Genomic DNA, 20,188 nt, shown 5'->3' with positions numbered 1-20,188 from the left:
ATGATGCGCACACTCGGGCTTTTGGTTGCCATTGGTCTCTTTTTGGAGATGGCCTCTGGGGCTTCTGTAAGTGTTTTTTTGTATAATAATGATAATAGTAATCCATGCAAATGTCCATATTCAGCATGCTAGTTTTGTATTACCGATTTTCATGTACTTTAAAATTTAATTTGCGACTTTAGGTAAGTTAAGACTTAAAGGGCTATAGTTAATAATGATCTTTTTCAAATGATTTAATATTTCAAATATATCTAATCAAAAAAAAAATTGTAAATGATAATACCAGGTTAAACTACAAAAATATAGATTTGTATAAAGAAACTGAACCATACATTTTTTTAAAAAAGAGTACAATAAAATGTGTTTGAAGTTTTAAAAAATAAAATTAAATGAATATAAATCAAGTTATGAACAGTCAGTCATTTGAAAGATTAATAAATTCGGATGACTACGTTGTTTTAAAATAAAAGCATATTATTAAGTGAAGTTCCTAACTGCCGTTTTTCCCCATTGCAGCTGGGTACCGTGTACACGGAGGGAGGCCTGGTGGAGGGCAAAAACATCCGCCTGGGATACAAACACCACATGGACGTTTTCAAGGGAATTCCCTTTGCCGGTATGCCCGGAAGGTTCGAAAAACCAGAGCGACACCCTGGATGGGACGGTGGGTAAAAAATATTAAACTTTGGAATTCAGGGAGCTGTGGAGAAAATATGCATCTATAAGACAAGGGGTCAGCTAAAAGACAATGCAACATTATTCGGCTTAAGTTGAGTTTAAACGTTAGTTTCCCTCGGAATTTGAAATTGGAATTATTTTGGTGTGGACTCTTAATTTTCTGCATGTATCTTACATTGAACCTTCATTCTTTCCCAGGAATCCTTAAGGCCTTTGAATATCGGCCGAGGTGCCTTCAGTTGAACCTTATCATGACCTCCACCCGTGGTAGCGAGGACTGCCTTTATCTCAACATCTGGGTCCCTCATCGTCGCTCAGGTTAGGACAAATATTAGTAGAAGGGGATCCTTCATGCTCAGCTATTTCTAGTATAAAAGTACTGTTGGACCATGGACACCATTGCTCCTTTATGGAGTTGCAAATTCTGGACCAATGTAGAACTCATAGCCGAGCTTAACGGTTTCCCTTTGAGTCGGTTTCTTACTCAAAATGTATTGTTTTTTCTCATGTCGGAAATTAAACTCTCAACTCTCGATGTGATCTTGATTTGCTCTCGTATTTTCTTAGTGTCCACTAATCTCCCAGTCATGGTGTGGATCTATGGAGGGGCTTTCCTGTGGGGGGGCTCCATGGGGGCCACCTTCCTGAACAACTACCTGTACAGCGGGCAGGAGATAGCGGACAAAGGGGACGTGATCGTGGTCACTGTCGCATACCGCCTGGGCCCCCTGGGATTCCTCAGCACTGAAGACTCTGGCATGCCTGGTAAATGACCGTTCATTTAGGGAATACATACATCAGTATGAAAATCTTCACCGGTTTAATTAAATATGTTAAAATAGACACAATACTGCTAGTAGCCTACAAGGTATCGCCATTCGATGGCCAAAAGACCACGCAACTGACATTTGTTCTGATGTTTTTTGCTGTGTCAGCAATTATTCTGAACTGAAAGACCTTAATGGGGCCATGACGTTGTTCCCAGGTAACTACGGTCTGTGGGACCAGCAGGCTGCCATCGCCTGGGTCAGCAGGAACATCCGCTCCTTCGGAGGAGACCCCGATAACATCACTGTCTTCGGGGAGTCGGCTGGGTCAGCCAGTGTTAGCTTCCAGGTGAGGAAAGATTCCCCCCTGGATGTGTGACCAACGCTACAAACAAATCTCAAATACTATGGGAGTTTCAGTGGTGTTCAACATGATCACTGTTGCCCAAAACATCCAGGGTTCTGAATTGTAAAATGTTTCTAACTTGTCATCGGTTATTGTGTTTGTGTGTGTGTCTGTACCACAACAAGACTATCACTCCCCATAACAAAGGGCTGTTCAAAAGAGCTATCTCTCAGAGTGGTACGGCCCTTTGTCCCTGGGCCGTCAACAGAAACCCGCGGAGGTTTGCAGAAGAGGTATTGATCAGAACTTCAGAATTTCTTTCAAACCCAGATTTTTTTTTTTGCCTTGGAAAGCACTATATAAATGCATTGATAAAACTATATCATTTATTATTAAGTGGACCGTTTCAAATAAATCCCACTTTTATGAAACATCACTTCCTGGTCAAATTTTGGACAAACTGTCCTAACTGAAATTACTGCTAATTACAGTTGGTAATTTTCTCTTCCCTCCAGGTAGCTCTGAAAGTGAACTGCCCCACCGATGAAAGGATGGCAGCCTGTCTTAAGATGACTGACCCGGTGGCCCTCACAATGGCAGGAACCGCCCGAATCTCTAGCTCCCCTGATTGTAAGTCCATTAACAGAGCAGTTATACCCCTTGCCTGAGCTAAACACTAAGCTTCTCAGAGATCAACCTTTTGGCTAGGGTGTAGGTGTAGTAGCATTGATTCTATACCTAAGCAAGATGTATACCTAAGCAAGATGCCTGATCAAAACCTTGCGGTCTGCAACCACAACTCTGTTTCCCGAGAAAAAATCATGGAAAAGTCCGACCATTGAATCATTGGTCAGGGATTTGCCCCTTCTAAATTGGTCCGAGGACTTTCATGCTCCAGCTTTTCTGTGATTACCCGGCAGGAACTTAGTTAATTTCTCCACAACACATGGATGAAGTGGACCAAAGATACACTCTTCCACTCACAGTGGGTTGGATCTAGAATATCCTCTGAACAACTCCTTCACCCACGCCCTAATGCACAAGGAATGTGCCACTGTCTATCTGGTTAAAAGTGTGGTGTTATGTCCATCTACACCAGCCCCTTTGGTGTTTAACCTGGTCCTGGCAGCCACCATTGACGGAGACTTCCTCCCCGATGAGCCAAGTAACTTGTTCCACAACGCTGCTGACATCGACTACATCGCTGGCGCAAATGATATGGACGGACACCTCTTCACAGGATTGGACGTGCCCACCATCAACAGCCACCTGTTACACACGCCTGTGTAAGCTCTGGTCATTCATGTAAAACAGTGACATACTAAAAAGAGAAAATGTTCCCAATCGTGAGCTGAATTCTCTACTTGGTTGGCCTTCTGATAGATCTTTATTTATTCTTCAGATATCTCGGGGCAGCTGCTCAGGGTTTTACTTTATCTTGTTTTTGTACTAATCTATACTTGCTTTCTTATTTTCTTGGTTTGATTCCATACACCTGTTCTTACCTGTACCTTTCATGTGTTTCCGAGGCAGGTTTGCTTCAGCATTACTGACATCTTCTGGTTAATTTGGCCTTTCTCTCCCTGAATTTGAATAAATAACAGTGTTTTCATACAAATTAAACTATTACTATTACTACTATTACTTATGCAAAAAATATGCAATTAATACGACTTTAGACTTGCGCCCTAAAGCTTTAAGACTTTACTTGGACTTGCGCCAAAAATAATTGAGACATGACTTGGACTTGCAAACAAAGACTCCAAACCAGCCCTGTAGTGCACACGTGGATGATTTTGGAAACAACCAATGTTTCTCTCCACAGGAATGATGTGAAAAGACTCCTGGGCTCCTACACTAAGGAGAAAGGCCTGGCCGGTATGGAGAGTGGATTCCTTACCTACAGCTCCACCTGGGGAACCAACCCCAGCCAGGAGACCATCAAGAAAACTGTGGTGGAGATCGGGACAGACTACATCTTTCTCATTCCCACCCAGGCGGCCCTCTATCTCCATGCCAATGCCACGTAAGAGAACACGCAAGCACATCCCATTTCAATCATTTTTATCATTTTATTCAAATGTTTGTCTATACCATAAAATGTATTATTTTACCATCTTATACTTTTATTTTCCATTTCTCTTGTGTTTAAGGCCAGCTGATTTGGCGATGTAAATAAACTTGCCTTGTCTTTTAAGTAAATGCTTCATGTGCAGAAACAACCTAAAAGATATTCCTACTGTTAGACGGATTAATGTTGTCGAAAGCTAAGGTAGAGCTAGCTAAGATACTAATAGTTAAAGCTATATGCGTGTGTGTATATGAGAGCGTGTTTCTTTCATTATTAGAGACTGCTCGTCAGGACTTCTATAAGGTGCAATCAAGCTCTACCGTCCTCAGTGTCCTCATCTGTTGCCATGGTAACCATTCTTCTCGGTTCTCCTCGGTTTCGTCCCACTAAAGAATTGGCAGAAGCGGCCGGACGTACTCCTACCTGTTCTCCCAGCCCAACCGCATGGGGGGTCTGGTGCTGCCCTACCCCAGCTGGATGGGAGCGGACCACGCTGACGACCTGCAGTATGTGTTCGGGAAGCCCTTCACCACGCCACTGGGGTACTGGCCCAGCCACAGGGACGTCTCCCGCTACCTCATCCACTACTGGACCAACTTCGCCAAGACTGGGTAAAAAAACGATCTGCTGAACGATGACGACCCAAGTCAAACTTAAACTTTCAAGTCAGCGATAAACTTGACTCTTTTTTTTTTTTTTTTTTTACTTTATTTATAAAATACACTTCATGCTCAAGGATTGTAATGTGCTTTGCACAATCAAAAATACTGCTCATATTTTAAAATCTATCAAAACAAAAAAAATTATATTCAATGTTATGCATTGGATTCAACTATGACTACAATAAAACGTAATATCTTAACTCTATTCTTATTTTATATAAAATAGCTTGCTTTACACCAGAGAATCAATCAGAATCCCCCTTTTCTTATCCATTGTGTCTATGCATCTTCTATACAACAACAGCCATTTTGGTTCTGAGAGTTGTTGTTTTTCTCTGTGCTGTGCCCAAAGGCAAGGTGTATTCCTCAACTCATTGGAGACCTTTTACGAAACTTGTAATGAATTCCAATGAGTCAAGCCCTTTGCCAACTGTTTGTTGCCATGCTAACATGCCATTTTGTTTCCCTCCTCAGCGACCCCAACAGGGGTCTGGACGTGCCAGCGACCTGGCCCCGTTTCGACAGTAACAGCCACCAGTACCTAGAGATCAACTCCAAGATGAACCGCGGCTATGTGAGGCAGAGGCTGAGGATGCGCTATGTCCATTTCTGGGGCAATATTCTTCCCCAACTGTCGCTGCCCAAATACCAATGAAGAAAGACGCTGGGGTCTTCAAGCCATGAATCAAAATCATCAAACCATCCCGTTCAATTAAATTCGTACTAAAAAATTTAATAAATGATTACTATATTTTTATTCATTTTGTGGCTTATTTTGAACATTGTTTCTCGTCTAACATAAATATACACACAAAGTACGACAGAGTCACGATACTTCAACTATCATGAACACCCACTACTATATTGATCACTACAGTAATTTTACTGCTACCTGCTGAATACAAACCTGGGAACCAGACAAGTCAGAAAGCTCATGTTTTATTTGCTCTGGCCTGTGCGTCTGGCCTCCCTCCCGTTCAGACACATTTCCAGCAGACCTGGCCTGCTTGGGCTAATAACAACTGTCTCTATTGTCTACTGTCTACTATTCTCAGCGGGTTTGATACAATGACTGGAACACTAAAAGGGTTAGTTCGGAATTTTGGGCATAGGGCCTGATTCCCATGTTAGCCTTGGTGTTCTTTATCATTGGAGACAGTTTTCAACACATTTCATTCAGTCCTTCTAGTTGCAGAGTAGGCTAGCGCACGGCAACGGGCAATACTAGCCTGCTAATTAAACAGTCTTACCCACTCCACAGTACACCCGAGGTAAATCAATTATAACGCCAGACTATAGATGTAAATGTCTGTGTTGATAGAATAATGTTACAAACAAAACTAACCTTGCATCGCATGAATCATCGCATTTTGAGGGACTACTTTCTCAGCAGAAGCGGAAATTAACCTAGGTATCAGTCCGCCGCTGCCGTAGCCTACTACCAGGAATATAACACTGCTGCTGAGACACAGCAAGTCCCTAAAAATGCAATGCAATGGAAGGTTGGTTTTATTTCTAACATTATTCTATCAACACAGACATTTACATCGACCGTCTGGCGTTATAGTTGATTTGCGTCGTGTGCACTGTGGAGTGGGTAAGACTAATTAACTAATTAGCAGGCTAGTATTGCCCGTTGCGTTGCGCTAGCCTAGCACGAGCAAACTGCAACTAGAAGGACTGAATGAAATGTGTTGAAAACTGTCTCCAATGATAAAGAACACCAAGGCTAACTTGGGAATCAGACCCTATGTCCAAAATTCCAAACTACCCCTGGCTTATGTTTCACATGTTCTGGCTCTGATTGGCTGTAGGTCTATCCAATCGTGCGCTGAAGCTTTTTTGGTCTGAGTCTGTGGATATTTGGAATCTAAAGCCTTGGAATCAAAAATTAACAGAAGTTTCAGACTAATATGCATTGGCGAATTGGTCTGGAAATATCAGACTAATAGAATGCAAATATCTGTTCACCACAATTTCATGATGTATGGTATTTTTGTATTATATCTATGTCGTTTTTGAATAACAGCCAACTGTTAGTAGAAATATATATTAAAAACAGCACTTCCATCAATTGCATGATTGGTACTGATATACAACATCACTCACAACACAATATCGCCAAAAACGTAACTTTAAGTGGACAAACGAGCAGGTGGTAGACCTGTGCTTTGCCATCAGTGGTGTTACATAACAACTGATAATGTGGGTTGTTATTTGTTGAGACTCAACTCTGGGAATAAGTCCATCTGCAAGGTCAGTTAACGTTTAATTTCCTAGGAAGGTGTTCCAAACTAATGTAAAGCATTGTGCATATTCCATAACATGAACTCTCAGTATGCAAATATGCAGCTTTGGGAGGAGCATGGGTCCTATAAAGTTGGAGGACAACAGGGGAATGGGAGCTTATTCTCTCTGGTTTCTTCTGGACATTCACAATGGAGCCATTGGCGATTCTGTTGGCTGTCGGCCTATTTCTTGGGGCAACATCGGCAGCCTCGGTAAGTAACTCAAAATTCACTCTGTAGTATACGTTTTATTATTATCATAAAAAGACATCTAAACAAACGACTATGGTATGCCGCGTTCTTGGAGAAAGTAGTCTAAACCGGATCGCTTTTAACTCACTTTATTTGTTAAAGTGTTTCGGTATGGTAACGGAGTCGGAGTCACACGTGCCCCCAAAGTATAGAGCCAGTATCCTGCCATAATTCAAACCTGAAAAAAAAGGTTTCAAAGGCTTGTAAGTCTGGGTTTGAAAACTCAACACCTTGTAAAAAAGGTTTTGCAACACTGAAAAAAGAGATTATAGCCTGAAAAAAAAATTAAATCATCTGCAAACATGATTTTGTGTTCTATTTTATCTTCATCATTTTCACCAACACATTTTCAAAGTTTCAAAAATGTCACCAGCGCATTTGCAGAGTTTCAAATCTGGCACTGTTCTAACAGTGTATTTCGTTGTTTCCCGGTTTTGGAACCTTGTAAATGGGATTCTGCAAACAGGTGTTCATACATTGAGAAATAAGTTTTGAAAGGTTGAATATTTATTTTTAAAAACTTGTAAAGGTGTAAATTTACAGCATTGCAATGTATTTTTTCAGAACTGACTTTTCAGAGATTTGACCACACAGGCGCAAGCTTTGAGTCACATGATTATTGGCAGTGTTCTGTCGCGCATTCGTTTTGAAACTCCCTTACAGTCATTATTGCATTTGGACTGTCAAATCTCTGGGTTGATTGAACCATGGGTTGACTCGTTTGTATCATGTTTAAGATAAAATATCTCCGGACAGTTGAATTTTACTAAAATTAGAATAGTATTGTTTCTATCTTCAACAACTCAATTTTGTTTTGTACTTCATTTAAAATAAATGTTATCACCTACCATCGATACCAATGACCATCAAGACCTTTCTGTTAAACAATGTTTGCATATATCCTAGCGTTGGCTTCAGTGTTTTCAGTTGGTGGAGCTGTTCAGGACCAACCCTGCCGTCCTCTGTTCCAGCTAGGCGTCGTGGAAACAGAAGGGGGCAGTGTTCAGGGAACTGTTGTCCGCCTTGGGCTTCTCCGCTCTATGGACGTTTTCAAAGGAATACCCTTTGCTGCAAAGCCGGGAATCTTTGAGAAACCCAAACCGCATCCTGGATGGACAAGTTTGTTCAATCTTATTTTGACAAAACAATGTATAGGCAATAAATAAAGTAGACCTAAATGGTGAAATAATGTGCCCTTTGAATGTTATTTTCTTCCCTGCCCTAGGCCTACTTGCTCTTAATTGTTTATGCTGTTAACCGTGTTACTAACAATAACTACTTGCACAAGTTGAATGCATGTCATGAAAACTGGATTGTTGATTGAACCACAGTTTAACACAGTTCAACAGTTCACAGTTCAACAATGATCAGTCCATTATAGAATACTTGATAGTCTTAGCACTGGTAACAGCACATAAGGTTTGCAATACAAAATATGCTTTTATATACAGTATATTATAATATATTATTATAGCATATAATATACTGAGCTTGTAATAAACACAGCATTGACATAATTCATAGTAATATGGTTCTCAAGTTTAGCTCTTTGACAACATAAAGCATTTCAGGTCTGCATTACCCTCTCCCACCCATTCCAGATACCCTCAAAGCCACTAAGTTTGCCAAGCGTTGCCTCCAGAAGAGCATGCTGCAGACGTCATCGTTCGGGGTGGAAGACTGCCTGCACCTCAACATCTGGGTGCCTCACGGCCTTCATGGTACAGTAAGAACTGATATACAATTATTCTGAATATTCTGAAAACTCACCATAAATACTTTATATATATATATATATACAGGCCCATGTGTATATGGGCCTGTATATTTATCATAGCTGGATGGCAACCGCCATAAAACAAGAACAATAACAACATTGTAGTGCGAGTGTTTTGCCCTCTATCCCCAGTGCCTTTCCAGGGTCGCAGCATTACATCATGTAGACGTATATCCGAGCAATACCAACTTTCGCCAGTAGATGGCATTAGTAGACCAAAAGGGAAATCTAAAGGAATTGACGCCTGTAACTAATATAAGCCGGTTGAGTTCAGTGATTGAAACAAGTAAAAGCCAGGGCTATTAATTTGTTCTACGGTAATACAATTTTGTGTGTATCAAACAGTTCCATTTCCCATAAGGCCATCGGGCGATGACTTTTCTTCGGTAAATGCTTAAAAAACGTAAATTTCAATGTGAAATAAAAAGCAGTTCAAGTTTCCGAATAAAGTGCCTTGTTGTGCTGCAACGGTCTCCCTCCCCCCTAATTAAAAACAAAAAGAACCGTCACTGCATTGCTATCCGTGCGCACCAGGTATAAATACAAACCGAACTCAGTCGTCTAAGTGGAGCAAGAAGTGCTGCTGTAATACGAGCTGATGACGCATGATTACTGTGGTAATTCTGTGTCCTCTGGCACGCATGCAGAGCCTTCTTTGCTCCCCTTTTATACTAGCGTCACCTTTTCAATAACGCTTTTTAATAACCCTTTGAAACAAAAATACATTTGACATGACCGTGAACATTAAGCCTCCCCTCCCCAACAGTCTCCTCCAACCTGCCTGTGATGGTCTGGTTCTATGGGGGCGGTTTCTTGGTGGGGGGATCCATGGGCCTCAACTTCTTCGACAACTACCTGTACAGCGGGCAGGAGATCGCCGACAGGGGGGACGTCATCGTGGTGTCGGTCGGCTACCGTTTGGGAACTCTGGGTTTTCTCAGCTCGGGAGATTCTCAACTACCCGGTACGGCCCAATGTTAAACACGCATACAGTAAGGGCGAATGTCATTTAATTCATTTTAATTGAAAGCAAGTTTATAGTAAAGAGAAAAAATGTATGGCAATGTAGAAATGCATACAGATAGGAGTATCCCGTTTATTACTTATTATACCGCGATAAAAAGTATGCACTTTTACTTTGAAATGACTTTTGGCAGCCGCTCATGACAATGCTAATGTTTTTGCGTGATAAGGTAACTACGGACTGTGGGACCAGCATGCTGCCATCGCCTGGGTCCACAGGAACATCCGCTCCTTTGGAGGAGACCCCGACAACGTCACCCTCTTCGGGGAGTCGGCCGGTGGAGCCAGTGTTAGCTTACAGGTAAGGGGAGGGGTCGGTCCAGAGATGGCAACAAATAACTGGGTATCTTTACTTCAAAAGTGCCATAATTAACAACATTATAGGGCCTCTTTTTTACCACCAAGTGTGAAGTTGACGATTCATTACAATAAAATGAATCTCCACTAGTGGACAAAAAGTACCTTCTAAATGAAATGTAAACGCATTTGTTTTACAGACTCTCTCACCGTACAATAAAGGGCTGTTCAAAAGGGCTATCTCTCAGAGCGGGGTTGCCATGTGCCCTTGGGCAATAAGCAGAAATCCTCGCAATGTAGCAGAAGAGGTATGTTTATGTATACAGTAAGTTCATTACACATATGTGTATTACATATACACATCGTATATATCTGTTATCTAATCATTTCTAACACACATGCTCATACATTTTATCGCATTTTTATATTACACGAGTGATATTCAATTACCAACTAACTCATTTTGGTCAAAGTTTGGTTATGTACATTTTTACTCCATAGAGAGTAACAATACGGCATGTGACAAAATAGTGAGTGCAAATCGTGTGTGTGTGTGTGTGTGTGTGTGTGTGTGAGAGCTGTCCATTCGGTCTCTGCTTACCTGATTTCTGAAACATATGGATTAAATTCATTTGTTGGATGAGCTGCCACATTGCATTGCAATGGAGGTGAGCTGGAGACCCATCTCTTTTATATGACAGAAGGCCTCAAGGCAGGGTTTCTCAACCTTGGGGTTCCGACCCCATGTGGGGTCGCCTGGAATTGAAATGGGGTCTCCTGAAATGTCTAGTGATTGATTTAAACAGTATTAAAATATATCTCCAACTCCTCCTCATACCTGACCAACTGAACTCATAGGTTGCTGTGAAGGTCGGGTGTCCCACAGATGACAAAATGGTCGCCTGCTTGAAATCTGTTAGCGCCAAGAAGATAGTGATGGCTGCTCCCCTTTTCGTATCAGGCACCCCAGATAGTAAGTATTCCAATGGCCGGCTGTGTTAGCTGTGCACTATTCACAATGCACTGTTACATTTTGGTTTTCCCATAGATTGCTCTGAAAAGAATGAGACTGGAGAACATAAAAAAGGATGGATAAGTTGTTCTACAATGGTAACATTAAGAAAAATATACCACTATGTTCAAATGTCCCTTCTTGTTTTCCCAAGACCTTTTCCGTCATAGTAATGTCTGTACTGTCTCCGTTATATTTATCATTTCATCATCTTATCCTTTGATTTTACATTTGTTTCAAAGGAATATCTTTCATAGTCTTTCATTGATTGTCTTCTTCACAATGGCCTTCCTGCTCATGTAGAGCACCATGAATGGTCTTTGTGTTAGAAGGTTGCTAAATGTATAAAAGTCCGCTGGCCTCCCTTGCCCTGTCAGAGCCGGCGCTGAATGCCATGGTCCTGTCTCCGGTGGTCGACGGAGACTTCATCCCGGAGGACCCGCTCCGTTTGTTCCACAACGCGGCTGACATCGACTACCTGGCCGGGGTGAACAACATGGACGGACACCTCTTCACCTCCCGGGACATCCCCGCCATCGCCGAGAAGGGAAACATCACTGTGTAAGGAAACGTTTAGCCTACACCCGTCCTGTCAATGTAAAATACCCCTTAGATAACTGAATAGAAGTATCTTGGTAGTATCCTATGAAACTACATTTTAGTATCTCAGTATCTTAAAAATAGAAAAAGTTGTATCTTACGTCTTGCACATAGATTATGATGGGAACCGGTTTGATTGGGGTGATTAGATATGTGCGTGGTTATGATTGTCTGTTTCTGTGGTGTAGTGAGTGTATGTGCGTGTGTGTTATGTAAGTGTATATGTGAATATGTCATGGTAACCCTGTGTTCTGATCACAAAATCCCAGACTGGAGATATCTTATCCTAGGGCTCATCAGAAAGAAAAATATTGTTTTAAATACACACACACACACACACACACACACACACACACACACACACACACACACACACACACACACACACACACACACACTATGAAACTGCCTGAACACTTCAAGTCTTAATTCCCTGCATGCTCTTGAAGCAACAACATACATAAGGGGCCTTTATTATAAAAGGCAGCACCGCTGTGTCTTCATACTGTGTGAAATGGAAATGAATGTCTGGTGTGGTTACAGGGACGATGTTACTGCACTCCTGCGGTTCTACACCAAGGACAAAGGGCAGGCGGGTCTGGACGCTGCCTTGGCTGAGTACACCGCCCACTGGGGCCCCAGCCCCAGCCAGGACCAGGTGAAGATCACTGCTGTCCAAGTTGGCACAGACAACAACTTCCTGGCGCCCGTACAGACGGCCATCTACCTTCATGCAGCAGCGGCAAAGTGAGACCAATGGGCCTTATTGTTCACCTAGCGGACATCTTGGTTCTGCAATCAGTTCCCCCAGCGAGCTAGCGTGTAGAACATCTCGCTGTACAGGAATAAGGCTCGCTAACGGTTCTGAGCCCCTAAGTATTAATGCTTAACATAGTCTCTCTCCCCATCTGCGATTGAGATCTTAACTGTTCTCATATAATCTTGTCTTTATAATAATAATAAATATAGCTTCGAACAGCAATGAGGGGGCCAAGCAGAATATGACTCCATAAACTCATTTTGGTGGACAGACATAATTGGTTAGGTGGCTACATGATGACCGTCTCAGTAATTTCACTTACAGTGAAAGCCATTGGCAAATGGTTATCACAATGAAAATACATTGAAGTTGCTTTCTAAGGGCTGGAATAGACCTGCTGCTAACAACGCATCCGCCTACGGATCAGGGCTGCCATACGTATTTTGCCATCGTTTGGTGCGTTGATAGTGCACGTCGTCGCAAGGTAACACGACACGTCCGCAAGCAGAATTGGCCAGAGTAGCCACAGCAACAAGATAGATCTACGTCAGACACATGGCCTTCAGCGCTCAAAAAATAAAAGGTAGACTGAGATATGATCACACTCTACAGGATAGAGTCATAAGACTATGAGCCAAGTTTGGTTCGGATACATGAAAGCCTTGCAGAGATATGAGCTCACTTCCTGTTTGACGTCCCCCTGAGGTTAAAGGTCACCAAATTGTTTGGGTGTCCCAAGGATGATGATCTGTACCGACAGCGATATCTCGAAATCTCTGGCGACATATTCAGAGCCCATGTCGGCGCACAGTGTTGCAAACAGACGTGCGCGCAGAGGATGTGGCTTGATGTAATTCACCATGGTTAAGGCCTGTTGCAGTATGTCTGCGGTGGGCGCAATATAGTTCTTTTTTTAGCTTCTTCCTTCCCGCACATCGTTTTCACCATTTCGATGGCAGCTGGCAATATTAAAGTCTCAGCAATGCTATGCGGCTTCATATTCCTAGCAATGAGATAGCTCACCTTAAGAGATGCTTTCAGGCAGGGCTGGCGCTGACCGTTTCAGTGCCCTAGGCGACTCGGCATTAAATTGCGCCCTGGACAGGGCTTCCGAGCCGGTGGGGACAGGGCTTCCTGCGTACTACGGTGAGGGTTTCAGTGCGCCCTAACAATTAATCCCGCGCCCCCGCCCTTCTGCGTTCCATTTGGGAACATGTTTGGTTTCATTTCGCTTGATTCGTATATTTTTGCTTTCAGGGCCCGTTCACTAGCACTCACAGCCTTTTTGAAATACACTCGCTGCTTATTCAGCTCGGCAAATTTATTTTTGGAAAAAAGCTCTTGGTTTGCCGACATGCTCTTTGTGTGTTGTCTCAAAGTGTCGTTTGAGTTTGTTCGGCTTCATTCTCTCGGCAGACAGGACCTTACTACACAGCAGACATTTCGGTTTCTCCTCGTTGCTTTCCATCACACTCGTAAATCCATACTTAATGAAATTTTGGTCGTATGTTCTCTCTTTGGTGTCTGTGCCACAGTTCCTCTTGGAACTGTCTTTGGAGGGACAGGGCCAGGCGGGCGAATAAATCTCTCCATTTTGTTTTATACTCTCTGACTGCAAGTTTGTGTTTACATTTTACAGGGTCGAGCGGGAACTCAAGTAATGTACCTGTGCAGTCACGTGATCGCGGCATTCAAAGATGCGCCAGCTCAGATATTTGCTGCATTTTATTTGAACTAGATTTATATTCGAGAAAATGAAAGTATAGAGGACAGTTATGTACGATTATTTGTAGTGTTATATTTAAAAAATAAAATTATATATATATATATTTTATTTAAATCAATACTTTTTTTAAAATCAATCACTAGACATTTCAGGAGACCCCATTTAAATTCCAGGCAACCCCACATGGGGTCGGGACCCCAAGGTTGGAAAGATAAATTGGCTTACTTACTGTTTGGTGGCTTCGCCGTCAAGTTTAATTGACTGTTTTGAATTTAAAAAAGCTGTCTGAGGCATTCGTTCAGCTTGGTTTTAAGATCATATCGGCAAGTTTCGTGAAGATTGGACAGAATTTTTGGCCTGTGGATATGTACTATTGATTTTGACAACTTTCAACATGGCGGCCAAATTCTGATGTTTCCATAATAATTAATTAGCTATATGGGTTGGACAGACAGTATCACCAGACATTGACAATGCATTTGAAATATGCTCATGTGGTGAGAGGAGTTAAAACACATCTTTGTTAATTACAGCGCCCCCTAGTGGTCAAAGGTCACCAAATTTGATGAATGACCCCATTGAATGTCATGGGTCTTTGTACCAAGTTTGGTTATGATATTAGGGTGACCAGATATCCTGCTTTGTGCAGGACAGGACGCATTTCCATTACTTTGTACACGTCCCGCAAATTGAGAAGTTGTCGCATTGTTATTGACAGTCAGACTCGATTTTTGTAAGGCGTGTTTTATAATCTGGCATTTATCAAATAGCTGTGTGCGGAGACAGCAGTGAGGGCTGTCATCAGGGGGCAGGGCGGGCTGTTTGAACATGTCAATCAAGCTCGGACACGGATGCAGGTTAAGGGCACGGCAACCAACAAGAAACAATGCAAATCAGGTCAGAACGGCATGCAGCACACATGGAGGAAAGCACGACCCGTATGGCTAAGAAGAGAAAATGCAGCTACAATAAAGACCGGGAAACTTGTGTGAAGCTTGCTTGAGTCAATTTTCCGTTTCGCACGGAGAAGGTGAATACGACGTGAAACGACAGACAATGTATCACTACGTGCTGCTCAAAAGGAGGCTTCCCAGTCTATGCATACGGGAAAGTTGCATTTAAATAATTACAATTAGGGCATTTAGCAGACGCATTTATCCAAAGCGACTTACATTGGTTAATACATTGATAGCAGAGTCAACCATGCAAGCTCAGCTAGGAGGAGCTGGGGATTGAACTAGCAACCTTTCGGTTAAAGGACAACTGCTCTACCTCGAGCTAAGCCAAGGTAGAGCAGTAATTAAGATATATTTGTTAAGTTTTTATTTGCAGGCTGTTATGTGCTACTGAATCAACGGTTCGAACGGTTTTGAATTTGAAAAATCTATTCGATAACTTTTGTGAAGCATGGTCTGTAGATCATCTGTGCCAAGTTTTTAGAAGATTAGACACAATTTGTGATAGGAGATACATTTTGAAGGTTTTTGATAAAAACAAAGATGGTGGAAAATCCATCATGGCGCAAAACGACAACATAGAATTGGGATCATAGAATTGAGATCTGGTCACTGTTATGTTTGACATTGCTGCAACAATGCATGTTATCTTTCGCATGTTTACAACATGCCATGTTCTAATTGGTTTTGCACTCTTGACACTGCTGGATACCACAGGCTCAGAGATCCACACCGTCGCCGGCCCGTGGCAGCAACAGTGGCCTGCATTGTTTGACGGGCTTGGCTGCGCCACAGCCTTTTCTCACCAGCCCCTTGTGGACCCAAACGTCCCGCCAGTGGTCCAACCACTCCGCCGTTCCCCGCTGGCATTGCGAGATGACATCACGGTGGAGCTAAAGCGTATGCTTGATGATGACATCATAGAGCAGGTCAATGCTTCACCGTGGATATTTAACTTGGTGGTGATAAAGAAAAAGACTGGTGGCCTACGCATCTGCGTGGACCTTAGAGCAGTGAACAAGGCCATAATACCAGACTGCTACCCCTTGCCCACCACAGAGGAGCTCACGGCTCAGTTCCATGGGTCAACAGTTTTTTCTAATTTGGATCTTCGCCAAGGATACCTTCAAGTGCTATTACATCCTGATAGCCGCAACTTAACAACCTTTATTACCCAAGACGGGGTGTTCCGCTACAAAGGCATGGCTTTTGGGTTAAGTTCAGCCCCAAGTTGCTTTCAAAAAATCATGGCCTCCATCCTGGCTGGGATCCCTAGCGTGGCCATTTACCTTGACAACATCATTGTCCATGGAATCAATGCCGCTACCCATGATGAGCATCTCCAGAATGTATTCACCGCCTTGGCTGAGCACCACCTTATGCTGAACACTGACAATTGTGTCTTTGCGGCCTCTGTGATCGACTATGTGAGGTTCTGCCTCTCAGCAGGGGGTATAAGCACACATTCACCTCACCACCAATCCTGGCACACTTCGACCCGGCCAGCCCCACACTTGCGACGTTCGACGCCTCTTCCAAAGCAATAGTCGCCGTGATGTCTCAACATCAGAGTGACGTGGAAAGGCCAATCGCTTTTGCTTCCCGTGCACTCAGCCCTTCGGAACAACGGTATTCTGTGGGAGAGCGGGAGGCACTGGCTTGTCTCTGGGCATGTGAACGCTGGCACGCTGGCACCTACGACCTCCACTCCAAGTGGCCAGAGGTGGCAGCAGACGGTACAGTAATGGCTGGGGTACTGATTAACATCTTAGACTCCCTGTTCGCTCGCTGGGGTCTGCCTAAGAAAATCACCACTGACAATGCGCCCCAAATGGTGTCTCAGAAACTTTGTTCCTGCCTGAAAGAGAAAGGAATTCACCATATTCGCACAGCTTTCTATAACCCATCAGCCAACGGTGGGGGGGGGGGGGGGATCGAACGGCTAAATCAGTCACTAAAGAATGGAATTAGGGCTCACTCAAGGGTGCATGCTCAACACCAGTCTTCTCCAGACACTACTGCACTACCATGCTATGCGCCACGCGACCAATTGGGTCTCTCCGGCCTCCCTCATGCTGGGGCGGGAGCTACAGTTGCCGCTGGACAGGCTTCGCCCTGGTTTGGTCCAGTGCACCCGTCCCAAGCAAGGGTCAATATACGTCAGGGCCAGATGAAGAACCGGTTTGACCGGAGGCGGCGAGCCAGACCACCAGCCATTGCCACTTAAGACTGGGTCAGAATTCGACGACCCCATCGCAACAACAACAAGCTGGGGTCATTCTGGTCGTAACCAATGCAAGTCAGCCAGCAGCTTGGCCCTGCCACGTTCAGGCTCGTAGATGGTACCCGCTGGCATGGCAGCCGTCTGCGCAAGGTTTTAGCTCCTCCTGCATCTGGCCCGAGCACAGCTCCTGCGACAGCTTCTTCAACCCGGCAGTCAGACCTTTCTGCGGCCTGGGATTCGCTATTGCCTTCTGCACAGCAAGGGGCCCCGGAGCCCAACCCTGAGAGCAGTGCCCCACCTGAGCCCCGCCCGGTCCGTGCACAGAACCGGCCTGGGCGTCTGCAGGACTTTGAGACTGAGTATCACACTTGAATTCCTGTGATGGGGGGGTGGGGAAATGTTATGTTTGACATTGCTGCAACAATGCATGTTATGTTCCGCATGTTTACGACATGCCATGTTCTAACTGGTTTAGCACTCTTGATGATCTGAGTCGCGCATGCGTGAGTTAGTTGGTTGAATAAATGGAGTAGGAAGCTCTGGCTAGAGCTCTGTGACATTGCGTCTTTATTCATACATAACAGTCACCCTATATGATATGTCAAAGGGCTGCTGAGAAATTGGCTTACTTCCTGTTTGGCGGCTTCGCCGTCAAGTTTGTTTGGCTGTCACGGCCAAACAGTTTTGGATTGAAAAAGCTGTTTGATACCTTGTTTGGGAAAATTAGATGAATGGGTGTCCAACTTTGACCTGTTGGTGGCGCTAGAGCTCTTGATCTAGCAAAGACAAAACTGCTGTGAGGGATCAGGGGCCGTCCTGAACCAGTTTGCCTATTTCACAACTTTTTACCAAGGCCTTCTATGGGCTGCCATAAACTCCCATGGCAGGATAATAATAATAATAATAATAATAGGAAAACGTAGAATAACAATGGTTGTCTCCGAGCTTCGCTGCTTGACCCCCAATAATAGGAGACAGACAGGAGTCCCCAAAGAGTTTACAAATGATTAATAACTCATGGATGTCATTTCAACTTAGCATGGAGCTAATGTTAGTTGACTTAGCATGTAGCCAGCTGTGATACAAGCTACTGTAAATCATAATGAAGCTACTAATAACATGGTACCACAATGCGTTTCCTTTTGACATAATCAGGGTTACCTTTTATCTTGGTTATAAAAGGAAGATATAAGGACATGGAAGGCATTCTTACACTAATCAGGTTATTATGGTAACAGCAACAGACCTTGAGCTGGCATGGAAGACCACAAGATATCAGTCAAGTTCTCATATCCGTTCACTAAATTTCCCATCATCTTGAACAGATGAACTGTGTGACATTCTATTTACATCTCCTACAGATAATTCACCCATATCGTTTAACTTCTCCCCTATCCTTTCCTCTTTCTGCAGTTTGTATCCTTCAAAATGTTTTAATGTGACATTTTATGGGATGTTTTGCAGCTTTTTTTCCTTTGAGTACTTAGAAACCACAATATAAATAAAATCTATTATGATTAATAGTATTATTAGTAGTATTTATTATTAATATATGGAACCCATAGCCAGAGCCCTGTCTAAATCCCCCAACCTGTTACTTTACACAACCTTATAGCCACTGGTGACTGCTCTCACCCAGGTCCGGAAGCACCTACTCCTACCTGCTGTCAGAGCCCAGCTTGCTGGTTGGTCCAGGTAGGCCCTACCACACCTGGGTGGGGGCGGACCACGCTGACGACCTGCAGTACTTGTTCGGGAAGCCCTTCGCCACCCCCAAAGCGTACGGGGACGCCCAGAGAGACCTCTCAGGCTACTTCATCGCCTTCTGGACCAACTTTGCCTGGACCGGGTAAGAACAACCCATACACAGCGCTCTGTATTCCCCGTCACATGCTTTGGGTTAGAACGTGTGCTCAAATATTTCACGGTAACAATGGCTGATCACTTCTGTTGTATCTGATGACATGACATGTTGTGATATTATTTAAGATGAATACAATGATGATAGTACATACATTAATAAACTAAATGGAAAAACAATTCCACATTTTAAGTCAATGATCAGTGCCAAGTATTAAGTATTTATGTGAATCGAAGTGTGCTTTCATATATATAAAATACATTATGTGTATCTTTGTAACAATGCTTCTATTAATTAATTTTTCTGTATTTTCACAGTGATCCCAACGTGGGAAAGAGCAAGGTGCCCCTGACCTGGCCGAAGTTCACCTGTTCAGAACAGAAATACCTGGAGATCAACTCCAAGATGGACAGAACCTCTGTTTGCCAGAAGATGAGGAGTCGCTTCGTACACTTCTGGACCAACACGCTTCCAAACCTCCCATCTGTTAAATACTGATCTTTTGTGACTGAGAGATCAAATATAAACTGCGGTATAGTAGTAATACTGCTGCATAATAAACTAAACAACCAGAGGTCGCTGTTCTCGCACAGATGTCTCAAGTGGAAATATTACAGTATATTATTTGGGGGTTCACGTAATACGGACTAAAAAGGTTTATGATTAAATACTACTCGCTGTCCCCTCATGTAATACATTGGAAGGCCTCAAGTGTGTCTTCAATCTAAGTAACGATGTCGGCTACACGACCAGTGCGCTACAACAGTGGCTCCAACCATTGATTTCTACATTAATTCGTCATCCAGACCTTTTCACGGATCACCATCTCTAACGGTAAGAAAATATAAAAGCGCAAAGTGCAAGCTCCCCCTTTATACACACGTAGGC

At 43.3% G+C, this 20,188-nt stretch overlaps 2 protein-coding genes across 2 annotated transcripts; both read left to right on the top strand.

Annotated features, from left to right (window-relative positions):
- LOC307089555 (bile salt-activated lipase-like) lies at positions 1 to 5,179 on the top strand (the record flags this gene model as incomplete). Its single annotated transcript, XM_079755902.1, has 11 exons — positions 1 to 66; positions 517 to 664; positions 877 to 996; positions 1,246 to 1,443; positions 1,664 to 1,794; positions 1,977 to 2,084; positions 2,307 to 2,421; positions 2,891 to 3,077; positions 3,617 to 3,817; positions 4,255 to 4,473; positions 4,999 to 5,179. The coding sequence occupies 11 exons, from the start codon at positions 1 to 3 to the stop codon at positions 5,177 to 5,179; spliced, it is 1,674 nt and encodes a 557-aa protein (XP_079612028.1).
- A 1,775-nt stretch (positions 5,180 to 6,954) lies between these two features.
- Positions 6,955 to 19,798, top strand: LOC307089212 (bile salt-activated lipase-like; the record flags this gene model as incomplete). Its single annotated transcript, XM_079755379.1, has 11 exons — positions 6,955 to 7,025; positions 8,036 to 8,183; positions 8,666 to 8,785; positions 9,608 to 9,805; positions 10,035 to 10,165; positions 10,362 to 10,469; positions 11,020 to 11,134; positions 11,551 to 11,734; positions 12,317 to 12,520; positions 19,079 to 19,288; positions 19,618 to 19,798. The coding sequence occupies exons 1-11, from the start codon at positions 6,963 to 6,965 to the stop codon at positions 19,796 to 19,798; spliced, it is 1,662 nt and encodes a 553-aa protein (XP_079611505.1). The 5' UTR covers positions 6,955 to 6,962.
- Between the last annotated feature and the right edge of the window lie 390 nt (positions 19,799 to 20,188).

This window comes from Pollachius pollachius (assembly GCF_949987615.1).
Source record: "Pollachius pollachius genome assembly, chromosome: 18".
Classification (NCBI taxonomy): Eukaryota; Metazoa; Chordata; class Actinopteri; order Gadiformes; family Gadidae; genus Pollachius; species Pollachius pollachius.
This window is presented reverse-complemented; position numbering and strand designations above follow the sequence as displayed.